At 43.3% G+C, this 13,976-nt stretch overlaps 1 protein-coding gene across 1 annotated transcript; it reads right to left on the bottom strand.

The window, feature by feature from the left end:
* Positions 1-3,974: 3,974 nt before the first annotated feature.
* On the bottom strand, positions 3,975-7,337 carry LOC117594597 (extensin-like). Its single transcript, XM_034292840.1, has 2 exons — positions 7,269-7,337; positions 3,975-4,853 (listed from the first exon to the last, which is right to left on the bottom strand). Exons 1-2 carry the CDS (start codon positions 7,335-7,337, stop codon positions 3,975-3,977), a joined length of 948 nt encoding a protein of 315 aa, XP_034148731.1.
* Between the last annotated feature and the right edge of the window lie 6,639 nt (positions 7,338-13,976).

The raw sequence follows: 13,976 nt of genomic DNA, 5'->3' as shown, positions 1-13,976 counted from the left end.
GAAAATGCCACCAGACTGAATGGGTGTCACTTCAATACAACAGGACAATGAGCCAAACACACTGTCAACAATACCAAGGAGTTCATCAGGGGAGAAAATTGGGACGTTTTAGACTAGGCATTTCTATCTCCTGATTTGGAATCCAATTGAAGTGCATTTCATATGCTAAGGAGGAGACAGAAGTCAGAAACTCCCCAAAATAAACCGCTCAAAATGGCTGCAGTAAAGACTTGGCAAAGCATCTCAAAGGCTGATACCAAGAGTTTGGTGATGTCAATGGGTCACAGACCCACTGCTGTTATTGCATGCAAGTGATTTGTCACTAAATGCTAGCTGTTATACTTCTTACATCGTAAGAATTGCAAGGTAAGAAATTTAGGGTTTCACAATATATTGTTTCAGCGTCTACATTGTGATGTACTCATCCGCAATAGTCACAACACCTAACGTGCGATTTAGTAAGGTAAACATATCAGTCTACAATCTATATATTTTTTCAAATGGAAAACTAGCATTATATCTGTCCGATATAACGTAATTTACATTCCGGTTTATGGGTTATTGGATACACAGTTAATTATTATTTTAAACACAGAGTTTGTTGCTGCATGTGGTTGACATGCAGCAACATAGGCTCTGCTTGCGCGTGACGAAATGATGAGCGAGGAACAGGCAAAAAAGCCTCAAATTGAGAATTTGGTTGCAAAAACAAATGCATCATTAATTATACTGAAATATTTTGGCTACAGACAGGATGATGTTGACCAAAAACACGGCAACACGACCAGTCTGTTTGATAATTTTAGGAGGCGCCACAAATCTTCGTATGATTAATGCAAAGCATCTCAATGCCATCCAAGACAAAAACACCATATAAGAGGTTCCGAACGGCAGAACAGAATCACAGATTCAAAAGCATTTCACATCGCTCAAGACAGGGTATCAATTAACATGGTTACCAAAGTGGGTTTTAAAACCTTAATTTGTTTCCTTGACAATGCCATCACGCAACGATTTTTCTCAAGTTGCCATCCCAGAGCTGTAAGAGAAATGCAAAACAAAAGTTGAAACCGAGCTGTCACAAGTGGAATATTAAACAGCAACAACAGACTTGTGGTCCAGCCAGACAACGGAGCCCTACATAAGTCTGACCTTACATTTTATTAATGAGGACATCCACCTGAAAAGTCCCTATTTGCAAACTATTTTTCTCAGAGGTTCATACAAGTGAGAACATTGCAACAGGGATGAGAGAAGCTTTAGCTGATTGGGGCCTAAATGAGAGTCGTCTAGTCTGTATTATAACAGACAATGCCACGAACATGGTGAAGGCTGCTGCCCTGAGCAAGTGGACCAGATTGCAGTGCTTTGGCCACAGACAGCATCTTGTAGTTGGTAAGTTATGGCCAGTTGCACATTCTATTTTACTACAGTTGTTATTGCTATACTATTCCATATTATTACCTAGCAACCTGTTCTGAAACACAAGTTTCATAATTTTTTATTGTAGAGGATGGGGCTGGGGAAGAATGAAGCATACCGACTTTCAGGTTGATAGCCAAAGCTCTTTTTGAAGACATCCTGTGTTTTTTCGTATCGCAATATATATTGCAGACAAACAAAATATCGCAGTGTCAGTTATTTCCAATATCGTGCAACCCTAGTAAGAATAGCAGTTCTTGGTAAAATGTGTTGGAACAGCCAGAAGTGATAGGTGACATTCTTTACTTCATACTCGGGCTGCCAGCTCTATCAAATTATAATCGAAATTGCGATATTGACATGTGCAATATCCAAATCGCCAATGTATGTGATTTTCAGGTCCAAAATATTGGTGACTGAGATGGGCTTCATGCGAGGCAATAGGCACACATCGTACGTCCATAATAGTTTTTCTTGCGGCTGCTGTAGGTATTTTTGTCTACATAAATACCTGGACTATTTTGGTAAAAAGTCTTGATGCTTTTTCAATGTTAGTTTGAGTTAACACTGCAACTGCTGGCTAAGTGGGCTGCTTCAAGCTAGCGAGTGGAGTCAAGGTATTGTCCCACATAGCCTACACAACAGCATGATTATTAAACCTTTTATGTTATGTAGGCTTTGACCTCGATTTTTAAGTGAAATTATCTACACTGTTTATGACCATGTTTGCAAATCATAACAGTAATTGCAAAATTTGTCGCAATTTAATATATTTATCCTAATTGTGCAGCCCTATTTGAATTGCTTATGCAGATATAGCAATTTTGACTTTCCTGTTCCAACACTTATGGAGGGCACTATATATACCGTGTGCTCATCACATTTGTGACCAAAGTACATGTGATGGAAAATGCTTTTCATTAAATTCCCACAACACATGAAATTCCAATAATTCACTGGAAAAAAACTCTAGGTACAGTACGTGGAAGTGTTGACACTAGAACATCTCAGTTCGTGGCTTGTGGCCAACATAAGCTTCATGATGATATCCTTGAGCAGTTTTCTTCCTGTCCTTTAGCTCCGTTCAGAAGGATGACTATCTTAGATGTGTCTGGGTGGTTTAATACATCATCCACCACATAATTATGACCATGCTTAAAGAGTGTCTGATTTGTTGTTGTTTCCCATCTACCAATCAGTGCCCTTCTTTGAGGCTTTCAACAAAGCTTGCTGGTGTTTGTTATTGATTCTTTGCTTCAAAATCCGTAGATGACTGTGGGACTGTAAATGTTATATGGATGGAGTTAAATGGGAAGTATAGTAAATCCATATTATTTGACACACTGTCAATGTAACTTATGACTTTCATGCCAAACCAATTTAGCCTTGCTGAAGTACTTATGCAAGAACCGTATTTTAGTTATCCATGTTTTGTAAAAATAAATTAATTTAGATCAATGTATTTTGATCACAAATTCATTTACATCCATAAGTCCAAGTGGGATTAATACTTTTTGAATTCATTATATCTGCTGAGTACTGTTTACGTTGGTTTGTTTACTTCAGTTAATTCAGTGTTTGCATGGTTCTTCAGGCCTGCTGTTTTCTCTCCAGTGTATGGCAGTTGTTTTCCCTGATGTTGGTATGGACATATGACAGATTCCACAACAATCCAGTCAGACAGTAAAATTCAATACCACTGACACGTAGCTCTTAAAGGAATTTGCATAACATGACAAGAAACTTTCCACACTTTGCAACAGATATACAGTATATTTAGCCCAGTCTATTTTTGACCCAGTACATTGTCCGTTGTACACTTCACCACTAAAATGTGATTGGCAATGTCCACCTTACCATGAGTCCATATTAGCATTCAAACTAAAAAGCAGTGCTACAAAACATTTAGTACTTGTCCTGTCTCTTTTAATGCTTCCTGTGTTTCTCTCTGTGTTGTTGCTTTTACTCAAAATAACTCTCCCTAGAGCCATGCCTCTTACGCTGTGACAGAGCTCCCAACCTCAGAATATATTCCTGCATGCTCTCAGGACTTTAAAAATAGCCGGCACTGTTGGTTGCCAATTATCGGCTGCACCCTCGAGTGACCTTGCCCTGGTGTGGAGGCTCTTAGAGTCCAGAGGCGGTATTGTAAACTGATGAGCACAGCTGATCTCCCTGTGCTGCCTTTCGCTCTCCAGTAATGTGCTCCCTTTGTTTCTACTCATTTGTGACAGCTTTTTTGTATTTGCTCGTACTTAATAACCTATTTTGCTTTTCAGGTGGTAGTTTTTATGTCATTGGGCCTAAAAAAAAGTTAGTGCATGGGAATGCCTAGTGTTTGTGTTCTTTCACAAGGTTGTTTTTGAGTTGGCTCCGGGGTCCTTCAAATGCCTTTATGCCAACAGAGTTTCTTGCAGGGAAAATACATTCCTTAACTTTGACCTACATAGAAAAGATCTCAATTCCTGCAAGCTGGAGTCTCCAGACTGTCCAGACTGAATGTAGGCCTACACTGAGACCATTTGCTGCATGTTCATTACGTTTTTTTGTTTTCACCTAGAAAAAACATTGACTTGGAGGGGGATGACGCGCTGGTGGCAACAGGAAGTTTTGACTGGGGGAGCTAAGGTGGGGATAGGTCCAGGCCCGGGGGTTTTGACTGGGGGAGCTAAGGTGGGGATAGGTCCAGGCCCGGGGGTTTTGACTGGGGGAGCTAAGGTGGGGATAGGTCCAGGCCCGGGGGTTTTGACTGGGGGAGCTAAGGTGGGGATAGGTCCAGGCCCGGGGGTTTTGACTGGGGGAGCTAAGGTGGGGATAGGTCCAGGCCCGGGGGTTTTGACTGGGGGAGCTAAGGTGGGGATAGGTCCAGGCCCGGGGGTTTTGACTGGGGGAGCTAAGGTGGGGATAGGTCCAGGCCCGGGGGTTTTGACTGGGGGAGCTAAGGTGGGGATAGGTCCAGGCCCGGGGGTTTTGACTGGGGGAGCTAAGGTGGGGATAGGTCCAGGCCCGGGGGTTTTGACTGGGGGAGCTAAGGTGGGGATAGGTCCAGGCCCGGGGGTTTTGACTGGGGGAGCTAAGGTGGGGATAGGTCCAGGCCCGGGGGTTTTGACTGGGGGAGCTAAGGTGGGGATAGGTCCAGGCCCGGGGGTTTTGACTGGGGGAGCTAAGGTGGGGATAGGTCCAGGCCCGGGGTTTTGACTGGGGGAGCTAAGGTGGGGATAGGTCCAGGCCCGGGGGTTTTGACTGGGGGAGCTAAGGTGGGGATAGGTCCAGGCCCGGGGGTTTTGACTGGGGGAGCTAAGGTGGGGATAGGTCCAGGCCCGGGGGTTTTGACTGGGGGAGCTAAGGTGGGGATAGGTCCAGGCCCGGGGGTTTTGACTGGGGGAGCTAAGGTGGGGATAGGTCCAGGCCCGGGGTTTTGACTGGGGGAGCTAAGGTGGGGATAGGTCCAGGCCCGGGGTTTTGACTGGGGGAGCTAAGGTGGGGATAGGTCCAGGCCCGGGGTTTTGACTGGGGGAGCTAAGGTGGGGATAGGTCCAGGCCCGGGGGTTTTGACTGGGGGCGCTAAATAACAATTCTTTAGATGTATTGAACACTTTCAAAAAAATTATAATTGAACCACATTAGGTTCTTAAAAGTCATCCTTTTGCATGTAGTGGTAGTGCAGGCGTTTTCAGTTTAGGATGTTCTTTAAAATGAATAAATTACAAGATTCTGAAAAGAATTGCTTACAAAAATAACACATTAGCGATTTCCTAAATGGTAGTCATGTCATGTGGTGTGACATTAATGGTTTTTGGTGTGGCACTTTTAGGTGTGCAGTCTGGGGCCTTGTGGTGACTAGCTTGCATACTGCTTTTGAACCCGCTGAAATGTTTACTTGGGTGGGACAATATGCTTAGCTACTGATTTGATAAGGTCTGCTTTGAATGGTTCACAATATCATGAAATATAAACAAACAAATGTGTTTTTTATTATTGAAACCTTGTTTAATTAAATATGATATAGCTTTACAGCTTGTTGTATTTCTATTGCTTTACCAAACTAATGGATATAAAATGTAACATTTGTTAGAATAACGTGCAGGTCTTTAACAAAAAATCATGTTAAAACGGAGTGTAGCCCATTTCAAATATAGGTGAGGCCATGCAGACAACTCTTTCAAGCTTTCAAAATCTGTTTATGTACATATCAGGCTATTACATTCAATAGCCAACTTGAGTAATGTATTCACAGCAATGGGTAAATTATTTTCAATTATGGTCACAGGTGGACCCCAACATTCTTAACGTCAGGCTAGACTTTGAACCGGTTTCGTGTGTGTGCATGAGACTGAGAGCTTGGTAGCTTCTGTAGCTAAAATAATGTTTCTGAACCTAGAATTGTGCATTATGGACATGACGACATGGCTAATGAGGGAATTGTAGACAACACTGATTATTCTCATATTTGATTAATAAAATTGTATTAATGTAATATAGCTGAATGTTTTAACATAGCAATTAATTCATTAGTTATTGAAACAATATTTTGCATAATAGAGTACAGTCAAAAAGGCCAGCTCATCCGAGCTTAGTCAAGCCAAGTACAGGCTAATATAACAATATAACAGTCTTTCTGAGAAGTTGCTCAGCCAAACATACAAAAATGATTTGCCTGACCAACTAGCAGGATGAATGTGAAATATTGGGTTATTAGTAGGTTATGTCAGTTGAACTGTCTTTAGTTATGTTAAAATGTCTTAGGGCGTTCTTATTTCTTATTTCCTTCATAATAAACGACACAGTATAAGAGTTGATAAATCTTTCCTAGATTTCATTATCGTGAACAAAGTGACTACTTCCAATATCGTGTTAACATTAAGTGAACTTTAATGGCTTGAATTCTTTGTCATATGTTGTAGGATTCAGGTTTACTGGACAAATAAAGTTAGTTGTTTTCAGCTGCTTGATAGCAACACAAAAAAACGGCTTTTTTTATATGTAACACAACTGTAAAGCGTGATATAATTTTCAGGATTGAATATCCGGTAGGCCATCTTAAGTTATTGTTCAAACCCCCCCCCCCCCCCCCCCCCCAAGACTCATAGGTCACTTCAAACCCTGCGTGTGAACAAAAAAACATTGAATTTAAATCCTATTTTTTGGAGGATTAGTATGTATGTTCAGTTACTGCAAAAGCATCAGCTAAATAACTAAAATATATGAGACGCCATTATGAATTTGCCCCATAAAAGTCACACGATAAGCCATTTGGAAGTTGTACTTTGGAAGTTTCCTCTGACGTGGTGTCCTTCTGGCGACGGAGATGCTGAGGTGGTGGTAATTCCACCCCCGGCGATCCGGCTTATGTTAATGACTCAAAGTTGTTAGAACTTGGTTGTGGGCTTTAGTGATGTGTAATGCCTTTCCCTCAGTGGAGGTCGTGGTTTAGTGCGCACGGGTCCCTGGGCTCCTGGCCCCGGTGACAGTCTGTCTGCAGCGCTGCTCCGCGGCTCTTGCCCAGTCATCTGATACCTCCGCACTGCTCAGGTTGCCCAGCAACCCCCTCAGCCTCCTTAACCCTGCTTTATTGGCCCGTAGGGTTTTTCTTTTGCGCTCAGGGCCTCAGTAAAATAAAGGAAACTTTGTTTGGCCAAATCTCAGGTTTTATTTTCACACAGCCGTCTCAAGTCGCTAAACATGCCAAGCTGCGAGCTCCCCGTCTGCTGCGGACAAACACTTTGGGTCATTGCAAAGTCAGCCGTGGAGGAAGTCCCATTTTGCTTGACTGTGACTAACTTCTGTCTCTCCCCAGTTCAGGTCTCCACGGTGCCATGCTAGAGTTGATAGTCCAGCATCTATACGTTCTCTATTCCCCATGGATCTGTATGACCTCCGGCACCAGCACTGGTCACTACGTGCTTCCTCTTCATGTCCCTGCACCATGGGTCCCCCAGTGAGGTAAGGCTGCCCTCCCTAGCCGGTGAATCATAGAAATGACTCCTGCTCTGGATTATACTTGTGATGATGCATGTTAAGCCCCATCCTGTATGTCATCCGGGCCAGATGCGTTGTGGTCACGCGCCAGTAGGTGAACGTATCTCTGTTTGGATTCAATGCCTGAGTCTTTCGCCAACCTAACAAATAAAGGGTTGGTTCTCTGCGGAGCATATCAGTGATCAACCCACCCACCCCCACCAAACCTGATTGGAAACCCTCCCCCATCCGAGGAGATTAACCCCTGACCTGTCCCTGCAGACAGAGCTGGCCAATCAGGTGGTTTCCTGGCTCTTAATTGCAGGTGCTTATTGGGTCATTGGAGCTGTCTGTTGATGTGATTAATGACTAGAGAAATAGGAGCAGGAAAGGACCTGATTGCACATGCTCCTGGAGGTTTACACATCTGTGAGGACACCATTGGTAGAGTGATGCCCTACGTGAGGAAAAATCTACAACAATATATTTTAAGGGTTCTTTCTCTTACTGGCTGTTTACCTTAAAGACATATCTGGGTTGCATTAAACCTTAGTTCACACTATGAAAATATGCAAAAGTGGACAATCAAGTGATTGGTTGCATACAAGTTCAGCCTTTTGTTTTTGTTTAAGGGAGGGGGGGTGCTGAGCTTACGCACTCGGCCGACAGGCCTTCAAACCCAGTCAGTGAGTCTGCTCTAGCAAATTGCTTCCATATGTTCCATAAGACGTTGAACCCAATGTATTTCACATCACAAGGCAAGTTGATGACTGTCCCATTCAGGGCTTCTACTTTTGTCCAACGTTTGCTCCTGAATCATCACACAGACTAGGACAGGGTTTTTACACAAAAGACTTCCCGAAATGTATCAAAGAACTTAGGTTAGATAGATAGTGTTTCTATAAACTGTTGAAAATCTCACTCGTGAACTGATTCCTTCCCAGTGTACGCATGCTACTATTAGAATATTTTGGTTTGAAGGGCAATGTATTTGACAGTGTAGGGATGCACAAATGTTTGGGTCTTTATAATAATAAAACAATTGGCTGATGGTGATGCCAAGTTTTTGCCACGTTCGTACCTGTGCCCTGTGCATGAAATAAATGTATCCGCTAATGATACTACTTCTATTTTGTACAATGCCAATTAAAGCACAAGTTCTATTTTTATACATTATAATAACAAAAATAAACACAATGTTTTTAATTATGATAAAATACTCTTTCTGTAATTGAATATTATGCAGTGTCTGGATATACATTTTAATAAATAAGGTATTGGACATTATCAATGGTACAGAAAAAATGGACGAAAAGACTGTTGGTCTGAAATAATTGTCTCTTTCTAAGCAATCGGCCAATGTCAAATATAAAAAATTCCTTTTGGTCTTAATTGACCAATACCGATTGCTTGCTGATTTATATGTTATGTGAACAGTCCTACACTCCAAACGAATGAAAGCTCCAGTTTCTTGCGTAGTCAAAACTGCCAGTCAGAATAGCGTCACGTCAGCCCTCTGCATAGCAATGTGTTGTTATGGTGACTCGTGCCGAGAACCAAACATCTAATCTCTGTCTGCTTTGCTAGACCTTGTTTCATTGAGAGCCCTGTTGGAAGTTTCACCTTCCAGGACAAGGGGCTAGTCAAATTGCTGCATGTGCGTATTTTTAAGCCCTCAAACGTCTTGTTGCTCATCGGCACATGTAAACAGAATTGTTCTGTGTATTTAGTTTCTTGTTTACCATTATGTTGTTTGAAAAGTGGTGAGTGTTTTTAAATGACTTTAAATGGTTCCCACAATGTATGGAAGAATATTAGAGCGATAAATTATTTTGTACTATAAATGGTCAGGTTCATATCTTTGATGTTGATTGGCTGAAAGCAGAGGAAGATGTCACTGTAGGTAGATAATAATTCTCTACTGTTCTAATTGCACTGGTAACCTGTTTTATAATAGAAAAAAGGCATCTTGGGGGTTTGTGATATATTGCCAGTATACCACAACGGAGTGCTGATTTCCAAGCGGCATGCCACATTTTTGACATGGTAAATTGACCATATACCACACCGTATTATGCCTTCCTGCTTAATTATCAACTTATGACAAAGTTTCTGGAAACCAGAGATGTCTCGTCACCTTAAACAAATAACCGAGATCAAGTCCATAATTCCTGTGGTTGGTCCATAAAATGATGAAGGGAGCTATGAACTATGCTTATCACCGGACCCATGAAAAGATTGGATTGAGTGGAACTGGCAGTTAAAAACCTGTTCATTCTACCAGACGCATGACACCTGCATACATCTACATGTGACGGTGAAGGAAGGGCAACAAAATGGGGGTAATTGCCACATTTATGAAGCTTTATATATTTTACATGGGCTACCTTTAAATAATTTGACATCTTTTAATACATATAAGGGGCTGCTTGAGTTGCTGTGCGTTTACATCCCACGTTTGAAGCCCACAACACACTCGCCGGGTCTGTTGGTACATGCCAATGTCAAACAAAATGGTATGTGAATGATTAGGTGACTGGCTGATTTTCTTTCATCTGCTCTGTCATAGTGGAAGAACTTTCTAAAGCGCAGGGGTCATTTGAAGAAAGCTGCGAAGATCTGCTTGGTTAAAGTTGAGGGCAACACAGGGCTGATCTCCTGGTGGAGGGAGAGGGGTCCTGTTGACAGGGAGGCTTGTTTTGTGAGGGAAGGTTGTACTCGACGCTAGACCGTAAATTCCAGAAGCGTGACTCCTGGCTCTGTGACTGAAGAAGCAAACAATTTTACTGACAGATTTGCCTACCTTCGTTCTGCGCTGTTTTTAGTCCTTCACCTCCAGTGTGCTTTTAGTCAGGAGGTATTCTACTGTCTGGTTGCTGGGTTTTTGGTGCTTTGGCTTCACGCCATTGTTCTGGTTTCTGTCAGGTTTTCAACACAGCCAAGTCCTAGATCCAGTTAGGGGGGGGGGCCATATGTACGGTTAGGATAACACACGGCACGTTTAAAAGTTGGCTGCTACAGTCGCAGAGCAGGGGTCATTCCAGGGTCTTGTTGATGGATGAGCGCAGTCTTTTAAATGCCAAACCAGAGTCTGTCAATATTTAGGATTTGTTTACGTGTTGTGGTCACATCAAACCACTGAGCAGCTTGGCCTAATCCCCATTATATTCCAGTATGGTGAAATGTCGTCGGTCAAAACGTTGTTCTAATCAAATGCACCACCTCCTGCCTGCCCTACGGTAGTAGCAGGGACATGACAGACATTGGCATTGTTTTGGGATGACCCCATCTGTCAAACAAGTGCTGGTGATGGTCAAATAGTTGAGGTGCAGGTGTGAGACAATATTATTTGTTCAAATTGTTGTCTGTCAATATGTCCCACCTTACCTCGGAAGGTGACGTAAAATAAATTTAGTTTTCCCCCGTTTTTACGATATAATTCCTTTTTTTCTTCTATACATGTTATCCACCCTCAGACAGACAGATCCATTGGGTTAAGAGTGATTTTAGCCCATGATATGATGGTTTTTCTCAGGAGGTTTGCTTTTGTCAAGTGCCCAGCCTCAACTCTTATCAGCAGCCTGCCTCCCCCTCTACCTAGCTCCCCCTTCCGCTGTCCTGCCAGTGGAATGTGTAAGCAGGTAATGGAAAATAAACAGCCTGCTCCTTGGAGCGCTCCTGGAAATAGTGAGTGATAGTGGGCACCTTGCCGGAGCTGAGCCAGAGTAAAGGGAAAAACAATATTTAAAGAACAGAGTGTTTTCGTATTGGCCTGCTCCAGTTTTTGCTCAGCCCCCCCCCCCCCCCCCCCCCCCCCCCGCCTTGTTGAAAAGGACCTTTTTTATTTCCACAAGGCTGCCTATACTGAAGATCACCGAAAACCCTGATGTCACTCCAAACTAAACGGTGAAACGTTAACTGCCCGGCAGTGTGGTTTGATCAGACGGTAGCTAGCAACATGTCCTTAGGTGTCAGATGCGTGCGTGAGTCTCTGTGTGAGTAAGCATGGCGTATTAGAGACTGCATTAGCAATGGTTCCAGTAATTGACCGTCTGTGGGATAACCTCAGATCCTGGGAGGCCTGCTCACTGCGGAACAATGGCTCCCTTCTCACCCCTTCCTCTCGGGAGGGAGTGGGCTTGATTCAACACCATACATTCAGTGTGTCCTTGGAGCTCAGCCTACGTTTCTGCACTAAGCTCATGTCAAAATACAGTTGCAAGTAAAAGAGCAAACTGTTCTTGGAGTTTGGTCTACAGTGAGTTGTAGATTTACATCAGTCAGTCCCGTGTGAATTGAACCCCATCCCTGGTGTTGCGTGGGCCGTCGTCTACCAACTGATCCACACGGGACGCCGTGCCTGCAGGCTACAGTGGGAACATCCCCAGGGCCTGAGGTAACTCAGGTAGGTTTGGGCATTAGTGGGTAGAATGTTTATGTAACCAGGCATGCTGCCGGGTGGGTGCCGGGTGCCGGGTGGTCACACTGGGCTCTAAACGGCACAAGTGTTTTAGTCGCTTTTTTGGTACATGAAAATGCTCGGCAGTAAATGTATATGAGGAAAAAACACATTTTCAAAGTTTTCTCATGTTGTTTTGTTTGAGGTATTATTTAAATCATGTGTAGTAATAGCAAGTAATGGTTGGTTAAAAATCTGAGTGGCTGGTTGGTTGTTAATGTATCTGTCTCACTGGCTGATGTAAAGTTGTAGGCCCTGAACGCCACTGTTTTTAATGTAATGTTTTTGTTGCAACAAACCCTAGTCTATCTTATCCTCTTCATATATCCCGCATTCTTCACTATCTCTAGCTGTAGGGGTGAAATTGATTTTTAAAAATTACAGTTGGCACAGCTGATATTTATGAACTTTTGTGACTTTCCTCAGTTTGTATAGTGCTCCACCCTAATTTAATCAATATTGCGGTGTCCTGTTTGTTGTTGCAATATATCCTTTACGGTTCATTAGGCAAAGGGTTACTTTGGTGAGGTTAATCGATGATGATTATGAAACACCTTAAGGCAATAACCCTTCCACACACACACACACACACACACACACACACACACACACACACACACTTGTTTTTGTGAAATGTGGGGACCAGAAAAACAAAATTCCATGCTCCCTTAACCCTAACCTTAACCCTAACCTTAACCCTAACCTTACCTAACCCTAACCTTAACCTCAAAGTAACATTTATGGCTAAACTTTACCTAGATATAATGCCTAACCTTAACCCTAAACTTAACCAACAACACCTGGACCTTAAAGAAACCCCAATTCTAAGTCTAAAGTTAATTGTAAGTTTGACCCTAAAACTTAACCCTGAGCCAGAAAATGACTTTTGAAATGTGGGGACATGAAAAATGTCCCCACAAGTCACCTTGTTCAGGTTTTAGTATAGTTATGGGGACAAAATGTCCTGACAAGTCACAAAAACAAACACACACACACACACACACACACACACACAAACACACTAACCTTTAGTTAAAACATGTCACCCAAAACAGTGTGATAACGTAAGCCGGATCAGTTTTATACTGTAAAGCTTGTTCCAAGTGGTTGGCAGAGATTCATCACATGCTCGCCCTGTAGGTTGAGGTGTTTATGACCAGCTCCATATGTTATATTACCCTGCAAATTGACTTGTTACTCATCCCTCCTCCCCTGCTTGCCCACAAGTAAAGAACTTACCGTCTACTACAATCTGGGAGGAGAGGCCAGGATGGATGTTGGAGAATGTGACTCAGGGCAGTGGAAGGACAACAGGGGTAGATGAGGAAGAGGACGATGAAGTAAAGAGTCAAGGATGAGGAAGGGGAAAGATTGGTTTGAAAGCTGCGGCTCACTGTGGATGGGTATTCTTATGCTAATCCACTCCCGGGATGAGGCGCAAAGCAGCCAAGCAAACAATGGCAGTGGAGCCAGAAAGTCTGCCCTGCAGTCTAGCAGGCCTTGAAAGGCATGTCGGGCAGGGCGCCGACAGTGAGAGAAGGCTGCCTGCTGCACGGAGAGGGCTGCCTGCAAGGAGGGGCCCCAGGAGGGGCCAGGGATCCGGGCCAAGGCAGGGAGAGAGTGGGAGTGCGGGAGGGGGGGAGCGGGAGAGAGGAGACAGATGACATACCACACCACTCTGTTCCCTTCAGAGGCAACAGGGAAGAGGTCTGTACAAGTCTCTGTGAGAGATGTTGGGAGGTCGTCTATGGTTTCTTCATTTACACCCCTTAGGGCCACTTCCTGGACACCGGTTAGGCTTAGTCCTGGATTAAAAATATTAGTGGGAGGATCTCTAGTGAGCTTGGTCCCGGACTGGGATTAATCTGTATATGTGAAACCGACCCTTAATGCTACACTACTCTACACTAAATCGGAAAAAGCCCAATATTAGTAGATTTATTTTTTTAGAGCTCAGGAGACGGGAAAGAAAGCTATTTGAAGTCAATCAGACAGCTTTGTTTTTATTTAGACTGCTGCCGTCCAGAGCGGGAAGTGCAGATGCATTACGCCTGGTTATTGATGTCTGTTCTTCTCTGCAGTCTTCCAGAGGAGGAAGCACAGAGGCATTAGATGTGGATTATTGATGTCTGCCCCC

The sequence above is a fragment of the Esox lucius genome, chromosome 6 (assembly GCF_011004845.1).
Source record: "Esox lucius isolate fEsoLuc1 chromosome 6, fEsoLuc1.pri, whole genome shotgun sequence".
NCBI classification, from domain to species: domain Eukaryota; kingdom Metazoa; phylum Chordata; class Actinopteri; order Esociformes; family Esocidae; genus Esox; species Esox lucius.
This window is presented reverse-complemented; position numbering and strand designations above follow the sequence as displayed.